The sequence below is a fragment of the Alnus glutinosa genome, chromosome 9 (assembly GCF_958979055.1).
Source record: "Alnus glutinosa chromosome 9, dhAlnGlut1.1, whole genome shotgun sequence".
In the NCBI taxonomy this organism is placed as follows: Eukaryota; Viridiplantae; Streptophyta; class Magnoliopsida; order Fagales; family Betulaceae; genus Alnus; species Alnus glutinosa.
In genome coordinates, this window is record NC_084894.1 from 107,571 (window position 1) to 124,222 (window position 16,652).

The following is a 16,652-nucleotide window of genomic DNA, read 5'->3' on the forward strand; positions in this document are numbered from 1 at the left end:
CCTGTCTTGCTCAAGAATGGCTCTGATCAAAGACTTATTATGTGTGGTAGATGAGTCATGTTTCATCGTCCATCATGGACTCTATGAGGTCTAAATCATTTTGGCTTACAAGAAATGTTCTTAGTTGTCCAGTGGGGGCCAGTCCTAGTTACTAGGGCCTAGTCCATTGTGGCTTTTGAACTCCTGGTCATATTCAATGGTGGTGGTTGCGAACTTAGGCGGCTGTTGCGGTGGAGTTGGCGTAATAGCCTAATATCTTTTCTTGCAGTAGAGGGCAAATGCATGGCAGAGGGGTTTTTTTCCTTGAAATGGCGTCAAATGTAAAGTTTGTATGAAACGTTGTGTTGGCTCACACGACAATGTTTGGCCTACAAATATTGAAGTTTAATCTTAGCCATCTATTATTTTAACAGCATCCCTCCGGATAATGCTTGAGAAAAAGGCAGCTCCATCAACAGTTCACCATAGCTTTCTCGCTTTCAAATATCCATGAAATTTACTTCTCCTTGTAACCGGCCTCCAGTTAACTAATTACCACCTTGTTACCAACTTACCTTTCTCTCATATTTTCCTTTTCATGATATTTAATTTAATTAAATTACTTTGGTTCAATTTTTTTTTATCCCTTCGATCGGTTCAACTTTGCAGGTTCTTGAAGCTCAAGGACGCGTTCAGCATGAAGTCTCTCTCTCTCTCTCTCTCACACACACACACACACCTGGTTTAGCGGTCAAACCATAATTAGAGCATGATATACGTGCCATCGGCCCAAAATCCCTTTCAACAACTACGTACGCTCTTCCAGATCTCCAACTTGTAGTTTCTGATGATCAGTCTAATTCACATTCTTAAATATGAATGACAGATTGTGCATGCATGGCAGATGCTAGAACTATTAATAAAAAGCCCTACAACTCTCGGTTGAGTGCAATAAATGGCAGCAATCCACATCCAGGCAGAGAACAATATAAGCAATTCAAAATTACTCTTCGACTAATAGAAGGCTTTACATGTCAACCTCTGCAGAGTCCAACAAACAAACTTTTGATAGGAAGAGAAAAGAGAACAAAGAGAATTTCATATGCTCATCATTTCGAATACAATGATTAAATAATTAGGCTGAAGCTGGAAATATGTGCAGGCATCCTCGAAACACTTTTGTTCATATTTTTCGTTGGCCTATCCGATAAAAGTTGCCAAAATCTTTTAGAATGAAATCCAACACTGGCCCTCACGGCTGATCAAAAGCAGGAGAGGGAGCTACTTCAGAAACACGCCATGCTTAACCCAAAATGAACATTATAAGATGACAATAAAATACACAATTCTCACTCACACACACAAAAAAACAAAAAAAAAAAAAAAAAAAAAAAAAAAAGGTTACATGATTCTAGATTATTTCCAACATTATATAATGCCCGTGAGCAACTGAATTACAAGCTAACATCCCAGCCCGCTGCAACGTTGTATCAAGTAACTACTTTTACCAATGCCTCAGAGAACACCCAGCTCCAGAACAAATGGCCTATAAATCAAGTCTCCTGGGGTGCCTCAAATCTTGTTGGAGTCTCAATGCCCATCATACAGCAAAGACCTGATATTAAAATTATAAGCAAAACAATGCCCTGAAGCATTGGGGAAGCAACAGTGTTAGAAAGTACATTACAGAAGCAATTGTGTAAAGAAGACCCAATGAAACCCTACATGCTCATAATAGTGTTAAATACCCCTCGAACCATAAAACCTAAAAAATGAAGGGAAAGAAGAGGGGGATCGGGGGTTGTACAGCAAAGAACATTGTCAGATTTTAGGCTAAGAAATAAACATATATACTTCTTTCATATGACAATAATGCAAAATGATTACTAGTCAGAAGCATGCTCTTGAACGTTTGCATATCTCAACATATAATTTGATAATGCTATTATTTTTAACTCATTTGCCTGAGAAATGTCAGACTGCAATAGGGGTCAGAAGATCTGCAATCAATTAAAATTAAAGTTCAGTTAAGTGACTAGAAGATACTGCAGAAGCAGCAGGCAGCAGCAGTGGCGGAAGTAACTAACAAGGCCATCATTCACAACAGTGCCTGCTGCTGCTGCTGCTTTTGCAATCTGTGGTAAAGTAAACAAGTCAGTTTAACAATATTAGTTCAATAAAAAATTATTTACAATTTTCAATCATTTAACTTAAAGAAAGGCAAGTTTCCTTTGAAAATAACTTATAACCAATAACTAAGGGCGTTATAGTACTTCCTACATAACCAAATGTTCAAAGGCAAGTTTCCTTTGAAAGCAAGGGCGTGTTTGGTACACGGAATGGTCATTCATTTAGGAATAGGAGTGAGTATTACTGAGAATATAAGAGGTGGAATGGAATGACCATTCCTATTTTTTTGTTTGGTGACAACACATGTTCCCACTAGAATTGAACCAAAATTCCTAAAAAAATACCCAACATATATATATAACTAAAAATTTTATGGGTGGCCAGCCATCCCTTAAATGAACACCAGGGGTGGACAAGACTACCCCCAGTGCTATCAAGGGTGGTCACGGCTACCCTCGACAACACTTGGGGGGTGGCGACAACCCCTAGAGCCACTTGAGGATCCACCACTATAGCACAATCTATTCCCCTAGGAATAACTATTCCTCTCATTTTTCAGAGGAATAGTCATTCCAATGGCTATTCCTAGGAATGGTGTGCAACCAAACAAAGGAATGGTTATTCTAGGAGTCTATTCCGCGTCCCAAATGTGACTTAAAAGTAGGAGTCACAATTTATGAAATGTTACTGTTCACATATTCAACATAGGAAATGCCTTTGTGCTTTAAATAACACATGTTCCCTACTCCAGAGAAAGGAAAGGCAACAGAAAAAAGAAGATGATGGCTACATTCTATTCGTCACATACCTTACATGCCATCTGGAGTATTGTGATGTTCAGGTAATTTTATCAAATTTAAACTTCTTAATGTTTGCATAGAGAATATGTGAAACAAAAAGCGGAGCAGCCTAAACAATCATGCTTGTGATATGTTGTCAAAGAGGGAGGTAATAGGTCATGTGCAAGATCAAAAGTGAAGAAGTTCACACAAACTACAAAAGTACCATCATATCAAAATTTCTTATAAAAATGGATAAGACAACAACTTACAACTAGAAGTCCCTCCAGAAGTGATGATTTAATCTGGCAAACTCCATCACAGATTGTAGAATTAGCTGATTCATTTCCTGAGGCCCCTTCTGCAAGAAACCGTCCCAGTTCCTGATAAGGATACTGAATTGACCTGAAGGGATCTGAAATATAGAGAGCTGCATATTTTGCCCCAGACTGCTCCACAGAATTGATCAGCTCAGAGAAAATCTCACCTGCCGATTTGATTATAACATTCAAATGAATCCATGAGACTCACTTGACATATGACATAGATTAAACAGTTCAATTTACAAATACTCTCACACCTATCTAAAACAATTTTAACTCAACATACTTTCATATTGTGGTTGCTCATGTTCTTTCGAGGTATGAGATCCTCCATGGCAGAACACAACCAAATTTGCTTGCCCCTTTTGCCTATTTCCAGTCCTTGAAACCAGATAATCCTGTTCATATTATGGGTTATAAACAGCATCAAATCATTGTCATAGACCCAAAATTTCAAAATGTCAAATATCGTCAAGTTGATTTACATGTACTGAACGCAGGTCTGCAAGTTTTTGAAACTTTTCACCCTTTACAGAACATGAATCCATGAAAGCAACATCACTGATTCCTAAACCATGCCCACACGTTTCTGTAAACCCTGAAACCAACAAATTTTCCATTGTCTCCTCCTCTGACGCAGCAACATATGGGAATGCCATGGAAAAATTAGATCTTGAGAAAGAGACCTGTTCACATGGAATACTAACCATTAATTAAGAAACTTGGGAGGTTTTATGCAATTTATGGGAACCCTGAGTCATAAATTTCTAATAACAATACTGGTTAAATGCAGTTGGGCAAACACTACTTTCCTTGAGCAAGTCTACCAGAGCTGGGTCTGCATGTTTGCTAGCTGAAATATCAGAAGATCGCAACTGCAGAAAGGAAAGGGAACATCATTAAATCACCTCTGCATGTTTCAGAAAGTTAAGGTTTATCAGCACAAAGTATTACATGGGCTCTTAACCCTCTTTATGGTTCATGGAAAATACAAGAGAAAAATCCTTTAAAATATTCTCAAATGTGTTGGAAGGAAGCCAATTTTAGAAGTCTTCTTCCCTTCCCCTCTTTCTTTTCAAGATGTAAAATGAGCGCCAACATAGTTAATCCTAGGCAAACAATTGAAAATATATTCCACGAAAGCATGTGTTGGAATAGTTTTTTTTTTTTTTTTAAATAAGTAATCGAGATATCATTAAAAGCGTAAGACACCCCAGGTACACAGGGAGTATACAAGAAAAGCCACTTAACTAAAAGGAGCAAAAAGAACAAGAAAATCATGATAACTAATCATTAAACGAAAGAAAAAAAAAAAAAAACAGTTGTCCAAAAATACAGGGTGTTAAAAAATAAAGACTTATCTCTTCCAAAGTCCTCTCACGGTCCTCAAAACTTCTGTCATTCTTTTCTCTTTATAGACTCCACAAAAGGCATGAAAGCACCATCTTTCACACAGCAGCACTCCAAGTGCTACTTGCAGTCCACCAACAAACATAAAGATATAGGATGTTGAAAAATAAAACTTAATCTCCTCCAAAGTCCTCTCATGGTCCTCAAAACTTTTGTCATTCATTCTCTCAATAAACACCACAAAAGGCGCAAAGGCACCATCTTCCACACAACAACATTCCAAGTGCTGCCGGCAGTTCAACAAGTATATATGTTGACTACGTGTCTAGGCATAACCCAAGACGGCCCAAATTGACTAAAGAAAACATTCCAAATAGCACAAACAACCTCACAATGGAGAAGAAGATGGTCTACAAACTCCTCATTCCTTTTACACATACAACACTTATCGACCACAAGTCGCACCGCTTCCATAATGGAGAAAAATATTGTCCATGGTAAGGTTTTTTCCTAGAGCCGCAAACCAAGCAAAAAAAGCCACCATCAATGGAACCTTAATCCCCAAACACTCTTCCAAGAGAAACAGAAGCCATCATTACATGTGTTGGAATAGTAACAAGTGAGAGGTCAAAATACCAGGTAATAATGACAAGAGTGATTGACATACAAAAACTCACTAGTTTAAACTTTTTGCTTAAGGTGGTACCCCAACATGTAGCATCAACCCTTCCAAGAAAACTCCCAAGATGTCAACTCTCCAAGCCAATGGTTTGATTGGGAAAATGTTTGATGTGACTATGTCAATCGTCTGTGGTTCCCACAATGGAGCAATGGTAACCCTCAACTTAGCTCCACCCATGGTTAAGTAAAGGCTCTAATGACTAATGGTGGCGAGGCGATGCGCCTATGTTTGTGTCGGTTGCTCCTTTGCTAGTATAAAGTGACTCGCATGTTAGCTCCACCCTTGAACAAAAGTGAATCTGAATGTGTGCTGGTCTCCATTGTAATGCATCGTGAATCCCATGTTAGTTCCACTCATGGTTGAGTAAAGGGATTCTAATGGTGAACATAAGGTTCAAGGTTCTAACAGTGGTCAGTCAAGGAAACTGTTTGTTTGTTTGGGAGTTAGCTCCATCTAAGGTTAAGTAAAGGCAATCCAATGGAGATCATTGGGCTTGATGATGACATGTTACACCTAAATTACTAAGAAAAAGACTTTCGTTTAGGGAGACAACGCAGATTGTAGCTTGATGTACCAAAGTGTTAACTCTCAACTCTCACAAACCCAAGATATATCATATATGGACTTAGAGCCTTTGAGAATATGAGGAAACACTAGTAAGTTTTGCAACTATGAATTCATTAAGTAACCAACCCAAATTTTAAGGATTTTAAAATCTAGAATATACAATACAGCTAAGACATAAAGTCTTAAGCTTTAATTATCACTAAGCAGCTGAATGCTACTCTAGTAATGGTGAGGGATTCAGAAAGATGAAACAAATGTCAAAGGGAACCTGAGTGGAAGTTTTTCTTTTTTTCTTTTTTATGAATGAACCAGAGTGGAAGTTTACACGATGAATTTGCGACAATTTAAAATTTTCTTACCTCTTTACCAACAAAGACCAGTGCTAGATCCACAGAGTGCTGAAGTTTCTCCCCAGAGCACTAAGGCAATTGAAAAATAAAAAGTTGCAGCATAAGGAAATCAAGAGCACCGCAAAGAAACAGCTTACGTCTCTTTTAAAATTTGAGAACAAACAGAACAGTACAATAAAATATAATAGAAGAAGCCAACTATTACTCCAAGGATTAAAATTACCAATAAGTTAGACCAGCCACCTTCAGTCAGAACAGACCTTGCTAGCTCCTTTGGAGAGATGGTCTGATAATTCACAACATCTTTAACTAAGTTACTTGAGAACCTAAGATTAACCATGAGTAACACAATATCAGATCCCAAGTCGTGGTAGCAACACAACAGGAAACTAGGAACATCAGCATAGAGCAGCAAATCATGTTCAGAACAATTATAAATTTATCAATAGGATGCAAGGTGAAGCATAACATCAGTGTGTTGACAATATGAAAAATTGTTACAAACAAATGACACATGCTACGCATGAAAAAGTGCATGGTCTAGCTGTCTCAAGTTTGATAGTAAACAAATTCTAATTTTTAGTAAGAAGTGATTAAGTAGTTCCTTCAAATGCACAAACCCCAAAGTGCCATTTTTTCCTATTATTCCACATTAATATATATGGAGGCATGAATCGATAAAGTTATTTTGATAGAATGAAGATGCAATTTTAAAAACTTGAAAGCTGAAAATAGAAAGTATGTTAGTCCCATAAAGCATACCATAGCTTACACTTCGAAAATATATTTCTTTTTGTATGTGAATGCCCCCCACGGGCAGGAGGATGGGGTTTCGTTGTACTTATCCAAATGAGAGAGAGAGAGAGAGAGAGAGAGAGAGAGAGAGAGAGAGAGAGAGAGATTTTACCCAAACTAGTACATGACCATAATTAAAACAACTATTTTTTTTTGTGGCAAAAAGAGGATACTCTTGAAATTACCCACACTAGACTATGAGCATTTTGGCCTTTCTGATCACCTAATAAAGAGTTATCTTGATTTCAGTGAAATCTTTCAGAAATTGGATATCTTATATTCCATATGTAACAATACAAGACTTGCTACAACAATCCATGCCTCCATGCACAACAAGGGCTATTTAGAAACATTCCTTGCAAAGCATCACAAAAGTGCAAAGTTGACTTCTAAAAATTCCTCCATTCAAATTGTGTATCTTGCTGATTAATGGGGTATTTGGGGAAGAAAGATAGAGGAAATATAATGACTCTCAACATCTTGATGGGTCTTTTGTCACCTTGGAACTTGGAAGACAATCCTTACAAAGTTATTTTTTTGATAAGTACAATCCTTACAAATTTATATGATGCAGTTTTCTAACGGCATTCCTATGTCCTTAAAACATCATCTACAGACAACAAACCCAAAGGAAGAAACAAAGGAAAATAGTGTGCTGACTCCTCCCTTGGAAAATGAAAATGATCATCATGATAAAGTTTTAACACCCTTTGGTTATTTATAAAAATTCAATTTCTAGCAAAATGGCTACACTATCTTTTTGATAAGTAAAATGGCTACACTATCTTCACCCACAAATTCATCAGAGATGATGACTTCTCAGCAGCAAAGATCCTTACCCTCTCTTTTCAGCTCAGAAGATTTGGAAGTGCTAAGGGATAGGAGTGGGCACCGAACCCTTCAGGTTGATTGCCAAACATTCCCAACAGCCGAGCCGATAGGTGTCGACTACGAGGAATGACCTCCAAACGGACCAACCATCGCATGGTTCCCAAACCATGCGAACACTGATGGCTGTCAGTCACTTTGTCGATTGTGGCTGGGTGGTGGCAGAGGTGCGAGATCTTGCACTTGGGGGTGCTTTCCTCATTGGTGCTCTAAAAAAACTTTATTGGGTATTGTTGGGTTTGGCTTGTTCTCGGTGGCAGATCTTGCAGGGGTCAGTTGGATCAGTGGTAACAGTTTACCAACAGCCAACCCAACCCCTGTTCAAGATAGCAAAAACCAACTGTTTCAGGTCAGTGTCGGTCCAAAACATCAACTTGGGGTTGGGATCGAGTATTTTGCCCACCCATAGTTAAGAGGTTCATGAATATTAAAACTATTGAACTGACTAGAGTTCTTGGGTGCTAATTAATTCATTTGACAAATCAGTTTTACTGGTTACTTTCTACTTTCTTTTTCACTTTGACAGAAGAATATAGAGATCAAATTGTTTACCCAAGTTGGGAAGCTACTACCTTTAAAAGGCCAAAAAAAAAAAAAAAAAAAACTCCTTTAAGATTCATTCTCGAAAAAGTACCATAATTTATATCAAAGTACAGAGATAAGAAAGAAAGAAGAAACAGGTTTAGTAAAATTTATCAGCAAGTTCAAGTTGAATGGCTCCATATTTGGAAGAGATATTGTTGTAAGCTTCAAAATATAACTTGAATCATTAAACAGAAGGTAATGACAAACAGTAAAGGGTTCTCTCTCTTTCTCTCTCTCTCTCTCTCTCTCTATGAGGAGTAGCGCGTGAGGGCTGGGGTGGCGCGTAAGGGTCTTCGCGGAGGGGTAACACCAGCTTCAGTTTTCTTAGGTGTAAGACATTTTATGGAGGATATTAAGGTATTAAGGAATTAATCTATGGAGCGTTGGTGCTGCGTGGAGGCCAAGACTTTTGTCTTCATGGTAGTAGAAGGGGCTTCAGTAGTGAGATTGGTAGAAAGGAGGAAGTCTTTCTCAGGGCTGGTTATTCTCAGTTCTCAAAGCTTAGGGTGGTTGGCGTCGACAATGGAGAATTTGCAGTGGTGTCCGGGGGAGAAGGACTTTATCAAGTCCTTTAGGGAGGGGTCTAAGGTTCTTATTGCCAGACGAGGTGGTAACGCAGCAGGAAGGTTTCTTGAAGTGGCAGTCTATGGTGTGGGTGGTCGGAGAGGAATTATCTACATCCCAGAAGGTCGTGATGGGAGGGGCTAGAGGAGTTTTGTCTTTGTTTTGGACAAGATCAGTGCTTTTCTAAAAGCATCGCCTAGGCTTGGAGTGGCTCATCCTGCTACAGTTCTAGAGAAGCCAAGGAGAAATGGTGACGGCGCCATTGGAGGACATGACATGATTGGTTCTTCTAGAGCTCTCAGCAATGATGTTACACCATCCTTCACAGATGTTCTGCGCTCAGGTCCCGGCAGCATGGAGGTGGAGAGGATGATGTCTCAATCAGCGAGTCCTTTGGTTAAGGATTGTGGTGAACGCCCGGAGAAGCAGAAGCTGCCGGTTGTGATTTCGAATGGTCCAGAAAATCCTATGGGTATGGACCACTGTTACCGTTGTGGTTCTGAACATGCGAAGGCCAAGGCAGTTCCTGCTGTTCGTGACAAGACAGATTGCGCCTTTGGTGATACTTCTGCAGGAATTCAGCTGACAGGAGAGTTGAACACGTATTCCTCTCTCTTGAATTGGAAAAGCCAGCTGGAGAAGTTGAAGGCTGAGGTGGACAAGGCCTTGAGCAGGGTTTATGAAGGGCTCCTTGAGTTTGGGCCTGGTTTAAAGCCCAACGTTAATGGGCGGAAGAGAAAGAATAAGCTGAAGAAGAAAAGGAGGCTCCGTTGGGTTCGGAAAGATCCGAAGCCCAACGTTTTAGTCCAGAATGACTGCGTTGAGTGTCCTGGGGAGGGCTTGCCGCCGGTGAAGGACATAGCGGGCTCAGAAAAGTCTCTGGTAGCTCCAAAGAACTTCGGTGGGTTGGGTATTCAGTCGTTCGGCAATCTAGCTTCGGGGAACCTGCTTGTCGGGTGCTCCTATAGCTTTGAGAGGGGTTCAGGGCCAAAAGATGACGAAGAGTCATTGAAGGGTGAAATGGGTTCGATTGAGAAGTTAGGTTGGTCTTCTAAGCTGCCAGAGGTCGCCGGAGGTCCTTCCTCCTCCCTGGAAATCCGGGTGCCAGTAAGTGCTTCTGCTCCTTCGGTCTGGGGTTCTGGGCATGTTTTGCCCATCCCTGTTTCGGGGGTTTCTCCCATAGCTCCAGTTGTTTGTGACAATATTCTTAGGGATTCAGATGATGTGTTGTCGGTGTGATTCGGGTCCTCCAGACCCCTTGATTTCTTCGGGAGTTTCTTCTTCTGTTCCTATGCTGACCCACAGTTCAGGCTTGGGAGAAAGGAATGGGCTGGAAATTGCTTTATTCCCAGAGGAAGAGCCTGTACCTTTGTCTTTTATTGACAAAGTCAGGGACTGTTCTGGTCAGAAGACCCCAGAGGGCTTTTTGAAAGCAGTTCTAGCATATAGCCATTGGGTGGGGATTACTTGCGATGGCTTTGAAGGGAAGCTTTCGGCTGTGTTTGAGGCTATAATCAACAGTAATGTTAAGAAGGTAGCGAGTACTAGCTCGAGCTTGAGCATCAAAAGTACGAGGGAATTAAACAGATTATCTTGTTCGGTTAATTATGATGCACATAGTGGAAGCACCTCTCGTGGTAGGTACAAAGGCAGGGCTTTTGGTGGTTTTTAATGAAGCCCAAAATTCTCTCTTGGAATGTTAGAGGGTTAAACGAGGGTGATAAGCGGTTGAAAGTCAGAAACTTATTAAGGCAGTGGAAGGCTGATATTATTTGCTTGCAAGAAACTAAACTGAATTTTGTTTCCAATTGCTTAGTGAGAAGTCTATGGGGTTGTCACTTTGTTGATTGGTGCTATTTAGCTTCTCGCGGAGCCTCCGGTGGTATTTTGATCATGTGGGATAGAAGGATCGTAGAGAAGATTGATGTGTATGTGGGCGAGTTCGTTGTTGCTTGTTCTTTCAGAAGTGTTGCTGATAATTTCTCTTGGGCTTTTGCTGGGGTGTACGGTCCTAACTTGGACTCTCTTAGAAGTTCTCTATGGGATGAGTTAGCTGGCCTTTCTTCTTGGTGGGAGCTGCCTTGGTGCATCGGGGGTGACTTCAATGTCACACGCTTTCCTGCTGAAAGATCTAGAGACGTTCGTATTAATGCGGCTATGATGGAGTTTTCGGATTTTATTTTTGAGCAGGATCTTATGGATCTACCTCTTACAGGAGGGCCATTTACGTGGTCTAATAATCAGGAGACTCTCTCTTGGTCTCACCTCGATAGATTTCTTGTTTCTCCAGATTGGAAAGTCAAGTTTCCAAGTTCTCTTCAGAAAAGGCTTCCAAGATTGTGTTCTGATCATTTTCTTATTCTTCTTGATTGTGGTGGGGTCCATTGGGGTCCCAGACCATTCAAGTTTGAGAATATGTGGTTAAAGGCAGAAGGGGTTGTGGATAGGGTGAGACTTTAATGGGAGTCATATAGCTTCCAAGGCTCGCCCAGCTTCATCTTCTCTCAAAAGCTTAAGGCTTTGAAAATTGATCTCAAAAGATGGAATGATCAGGAGTTTGGCAATGTGGAGTTCCGCAAGAAAATGCATATGGAAGATTTGTGTGCTCTTGATAAATTGGAGGAACAACGGGGTTTAACTCCTGAAGAAAAGGCGAGGAAATGTGGGGTCATCAAAGATTTGGAGAACTCTATTTTACAGGAGGAGATTAGCTGGAGACAGAAGTCTAGGGCTCTTTGGCTTAAAGAGGGTGATAAATGCACTAAATTCTTTCATCGGGTAGCCAACTCGAACAGGAGATCCAATTCCATGGAGTCTCTCTCTATCAATGGCTCTATCTCTTCAGATCAACAGGTTATTAAGGATCATGTTGTTCATTTTTACAAATCTCTTTTTGCAGAACCTTTCTGTTGGAGGCCTAGGATGGATAACATGGTTTTTGACAATTTGGATGAGGGTGAAGCCGATTCCTTAGAACTTCCTTTTGAGGAAAGGGAGGTCTTAGAGGTGGTTAAAGGTTTGAATCATGATAAGGCTCCAGGCCCTGATGGGTTCACTCTTGCGTTTTTCCAAGATTGTTGGGAGGTGATCAAGACTGATCTCATGGGGGTTTTCCAGGACTTTCACACTCATAGCAAGTTTGTCAAAAGCATTAATGCCACTTTCTTAGCCTTAATCCCGAAGAAGTTCGGGGCTGTGGATCTTAAAGATTTTCGGCCTATTAGTCTTGTAAGTGGTGTGTACAAGATCATTGCCAAAGTTCTTGCTAATAGGCTCAGAAAGGTTGTGGAGAAGATTATTTCGAATCCCCAAAATGCTTTTGTGAAAGGAAGGCAAATTCTTGATTCTGTTCTTATAGCTAATGAGTGCCTGGATAGTCGCATCAAATCTGGTGAACCAGGGTTGCTCTGTAAACTGGATATTGAGAAGGCTTATGATCATGTTAATTGGGATTTCTTATTGTATATGTTGAGAAGATGTGGTTTCGGGGAGAGATGGTGTTCTTGGATAGCGCATTGTATTTCTTCGGTGCACTTTTCGATTTTGGTGAATGGCACCCCTGCTGGTTTTTTTGGCAGCTCTCGTGGTCTTAGACAGGGTGATCCTCTGTCGCCTCTTTTGTTTGTCATTGTGATGGAGGCCTTCAGCAAGTTGTTCTCTGTTACTATTCAAATGGGCTTTCTCTCTGGGTTCTCTGTGGGCTCTAGTAGCAATGGAGTGATTAATATTTCTCATTTGCTTTTTGCAGACGATGCTTTAGTCTTTTGCGGGGCTAGTCCTGAACATCTTCTCTATCTTCGTATGTTTTTACTGTCCTTTGAAGCTGTTTCAGGATTGAAGATTAATTTGGATAAGTCAGTTTTGGTTCCTATGGGTCTTGTGGATAACATGGATGAACTTGCTGGCATTTTGGGTTTTGGAGTTTCTTCTCTTTCGTTAAAGTACCTTGGTCTTCTGTTAGGGGCCCCTTTTAAGAATAAGTCTAGATGAGATGAGGTAGTTGGCAAGATTGAGAGGCGGTTGGCTAGCTGGAAGCGGTTGTATTTGTCAAAGGGTGGCAAAGTAACCCTTATAAAAAGCACTCTCTCTAATCTTCCTACGCACTTTCTATCCTTTTTCCCTATTCCTTCCAGTGTTGCTAATCATATTGAGAAGTTGCATCGGGATTTCTTGTGGGGTGGCATAGGTGAAGAATTTAAGTTTCATTTGGTTAATTGGGCCAAAGTTTGTTCTCCTATTTCTAGTGGTGGTCTGGGCATCAGAAATTTGAGAATTTTCAATATGGCTCTGTTAGGGAAGTGGCTGTGGCGCTATGCCCATGAGAGAGAGGCTTGGTGGAAATCTGTTGTGGATGCAAAGTTCGGATCTACTTGGGATGGTTGGTGTTCTTTAGACCCCCCTGGATCTCATGGAGTGGGGTTATGGAAGAATATTAGGAAGGGGTGGAGGTTGTTTTGCAGCTATACTAGACTTATTCTGGGAAATGGATCTAGGATCCGTTTTTGAGATGATGTGTGGTGTGGTGAGGTGCCTCTTAAGGAAGCCTTCCCAGTTTTGTACGACATTGCGTGCGACAAGGACGCACATGTTGCAGACCATTTAGTTGTGGTGAGTGGGTCCTATCAGTGGGACGTTAGCTTCTTCCGAGCGGCCCACGACTGGGAGGTGGATGTTTTGGCTTCTTTTTTCTCCTTGTTGTACTCAACCAGAGTGAATTGTGATGGGGTAGATCAGCTCTGGTGGGCTCCTTCTCACAAAGGGAATTTTGATGTTAGATCTTTCTATAAGGCTCTTGTTTGCAAAGAGGCTATTCATTTTTCCTGGAAAAGTATTTGGCGGACCAAGGTTCCCTTGAAAGTGGCTTTCTTTGCTTGGACGGCAACGCAAGGGAAGATCCTCACTTTGGACAACCTCAGAAAGAAGCGTGTCATTGTGATTGATAGATGTTGAATGTGCAAAATGAATGGGGAGTCGGTGGATCACCTTCTTCTCCATTGCGAGGTTGCACGCGCTCTATGGAATGCCATCTTTAGTCGCTTCAGTTTGTCTTGGGTTATGCCTCTTCGGGTGGTAGATTTATTTGCTTCCTAGTGGACGGGTGGTCGTTCTCAGAGTGCAGCTGTGTTGAAGATGGTCCCTTGTTGCCTTTTGTGGTGCTTGTGGAGGGAACGCAATGATAGGCAGTTTGAGGACAAAGAAAGATCTATTGAGGAACTCATTTCCTTTTTCTTTCATTCTTTGTACTCTTGGGCGGCGGCGCTCCTCGTACCTTTATCGTTTAGTTTTAATGATTTCTTTGTATTGTTTTCTTTTTCTTCCTAGATGCCTTTCTTGTATACTTCCTGTGTACTTGATTGCGCTTTGCGCTTTTTAATGATATTTCTCTTACTTATCAAAAAAAAAAAACAGATGATTAGGGATCATAATGTACATATACTTAAACAAGGGTTCTATTCACATAAGATTAAAATCTCACTAAAGAGAAAGCCTTGCTCTTCAAAGCAAGAGCAAAATACATTCCAATGGTGTCTATTCTTGTGCTTCTACTTGGGACCATCTGAGAAGAAAGAAGTCGACTATTGATTGGTGGAAGTTAGTATGGAACTCCCCCTCAATCCCTAGACACTCTTTCTTCTTATGGCTAGTTTTCAAGGAAGCTATAGTCACCAAAGTTCGTATGTGTAGCTGGGGGAATTAAGGAGACAGCCTTTGCTTGTTCTGTCGAGGATGTCAGGAAAGCCAAGATCATCTACTTTTTCAGTGTAGCTTCAGCAGAAGGATCTAGGTTTCTCTGATGGTTGATTGTTCTCTTCCTAATCCGCCTGTTGTATGGGAAAATGTTGTGTAGTGGAGTCTTTTGAAATTGTGTGGAAAAGGGCTGAAGGCTAGTCTTGGTAAACTCTGTCTAGGGGCTGTATTTACCGTTTGTGGAAGCAAAGAAATGCTTTGCTTCATGGCAACAACCCAAGAACAGAGTAGGCAATTCTTAAGCATATCAGATGAGAAGTGAAGACTAGGCTCCTTGCTAAGGTTCCTATCAAGCATTCTGAGAAGGATGCTGCTTTAATCTCTCGATTGAGCTTATTGTAGTGATTCTCGTTGTAATGATTTAGTGCAGTAGCTTGGCCTAGAGGTTACTGCTCTGAAGCAGTGATACATGGTGTTTTCCTTTTCTTTTGGCTAGTGCTAACGTTTTGTTTTGTTTAGCCTAGGGGTTTCTGATTTTACAGCAGTGCTGTTGGTGTTTCTCCCTGTTTGCTGGGAGAACTTGCTCCAGTTTTGCTGGCGTGTTTTGTTTGGTTGTGCTTTATAGTACTTTGATTCATCCAAAAAAAAAAAGAGCAAAATACATTTCGAACAACTACATACTCTAGAAGATAAGAAAAAAGGATAAAAAGAGTGCACATTCGTACTCATCATCAAGGTGAGGTGACCAGAGAAAAGCGGGCGCAGTGGTGGAAGGCAAGGCCAGCCCACCCGGAAACTCGCCCACAAACACAAGCAGAGCTGAAATCAAGGCCGACACCATAGTCAAAGAAGCCGCCTTCGTCTTCATCTCCGTCCTACATAGAATCACCAAACAAATATTACTTACATACAGAAAATTCACATCAAACTAACAGTTTCATAGGAAATAGAGAGGAGAAGATGAATTGCGCGGAATAACGAGAAAATTATGTTAAAATTAACGACCGAAAGAAAGGGAACTAGGAGATTGCAAAATAAATGTGCATAGAATGATTAGATCTTCGGGAAAATTACCAGAGAAAAAGCAGAACTGAGATTGCCTTTTTGGTTGGGGTTATGGCTGGGCTTTTAGATATATAATACCATCAAAACGGCGATTCGCTTGAAAGATCAAGTTAGAGAGGGCGATCTTGAAATATCCAAGAGAACTACTACTCCTCACAGAGAGTAACAGAGAGGGATCCCAAATAACGTAGGCCGTCGTATGCGGGATGCTTCCCTTGGCCTTGTACCTGGACTGCTGGACCAGCAGCATTTTGCACCCAGGCCCACCTTCAGTCCGTGTTTTGTTGATATATCACACTTTATCCCCAATATCTTTCAATATTACACTTCCCCCCACCCTCTCTCTCTCTCTCTCTCTCTCTCCGAGCCAAAAAGAATCGTTAGCCCAATAGGCAAGGGAGAGGTTCTGACTTCTGAGTCCACTTGTCTCAGGAGTGGGCTGGATTGGGCTGCGTTAGCGCTCTCCGGCTCCGGGCCAGCCCGTGTGCAAATTCTGACTAGATTCGATCGGGACCACGTTTACAATGCCACTCCCGAGTCCCGGCCTATTGTTTAAATTTGTTTCCTCCTATTTTCCCAATTGTGTGCCATACGACTGCCGTTTTCTTCTTTTAATACAACCATTCCGGGATGCCACTTGCTTGCCAATTGCCATGCATTTACAATCATGAAACTAAATTAAAATGTTATGGGCTATATATATACCTTTTATAACAAATGCTTTACTAAGCAACAACTACGTGCCGTACGTACGTACACAGTGAATGATCATGATTCATGCTATAGCTATAGGAACAGATTCTTCTATAGAATTTTTCATTTTATGATGTGGGGAGTTAACGTTTAATGCCCATATGTGTGTTGAGGCACGCATGCTTTTTGTTGTTGATATTAAATATTACAGGGA

At 40.9% G+C, this 16,652-nt stretch overlaps 1 protein-coding gene across 1 annotated transcript; it reads right to left on the reverse strand.

Moving 5' to 3' along the window:
• Positions 1–968: 968 nt before the first annotated feature.
• Positions 969–15,970, reverse strand: LOC133877412 (uncharacterized). Its single transcript, XM_062315694.1, has 9 exons — positions 15,755–15,970; positions 15,406–15,555; positions 6,384–6,486; positions 6,170–6,229; positions 4,023–4,086; positions 3,697–3,896; positions 3,498–3,609; positions 3,161–3,375; positions 969–1,625 (listed from the first exon to the last, which is right to left on the reverse strand). Exons 2-9 carry the CDS (start codon positions 15,546–15,548, stop codon positions 1,533–1,535), a joined length of 990 nt encoding a protein of 329 aa, XP_062171678.1. The 5' UTR covers positions 15,549–15,555; positions 15,755–15,970; the 3' UTR covers positions 969–1,532.
• Positions 15,971–16,652: the final 682 nt, after the last annotated feature.

What these genes read in the sequence shown, in the direction of transcription:
- LOC133877412 (XM_062315694.1), bottom strand. Translation starts at nt 15,548, where the DNA reads ATGAAGACGAAGGCGGCTTCTTTGACTATGGTGTCGGCCTTGATTTCA. An exon ending in GTGGCTGGTCTAACTTATTG is followed by an intron (nt 6,230 to 6,383) that starts GTAATTTTAATC and finishes CAATTGCCTTAG; the next exon opens with TGCTCTGGGGAGAAACTTCA. An exon ending in TTCTGGAGGGACTTCTAGTT is followed by an intron (nt 1,626 to 3,160) that starts GTAAGTTGTTGT and finishes CCAATGCTTCAG; the next exon opens with GGCATTGTTTTGCTTATAAT.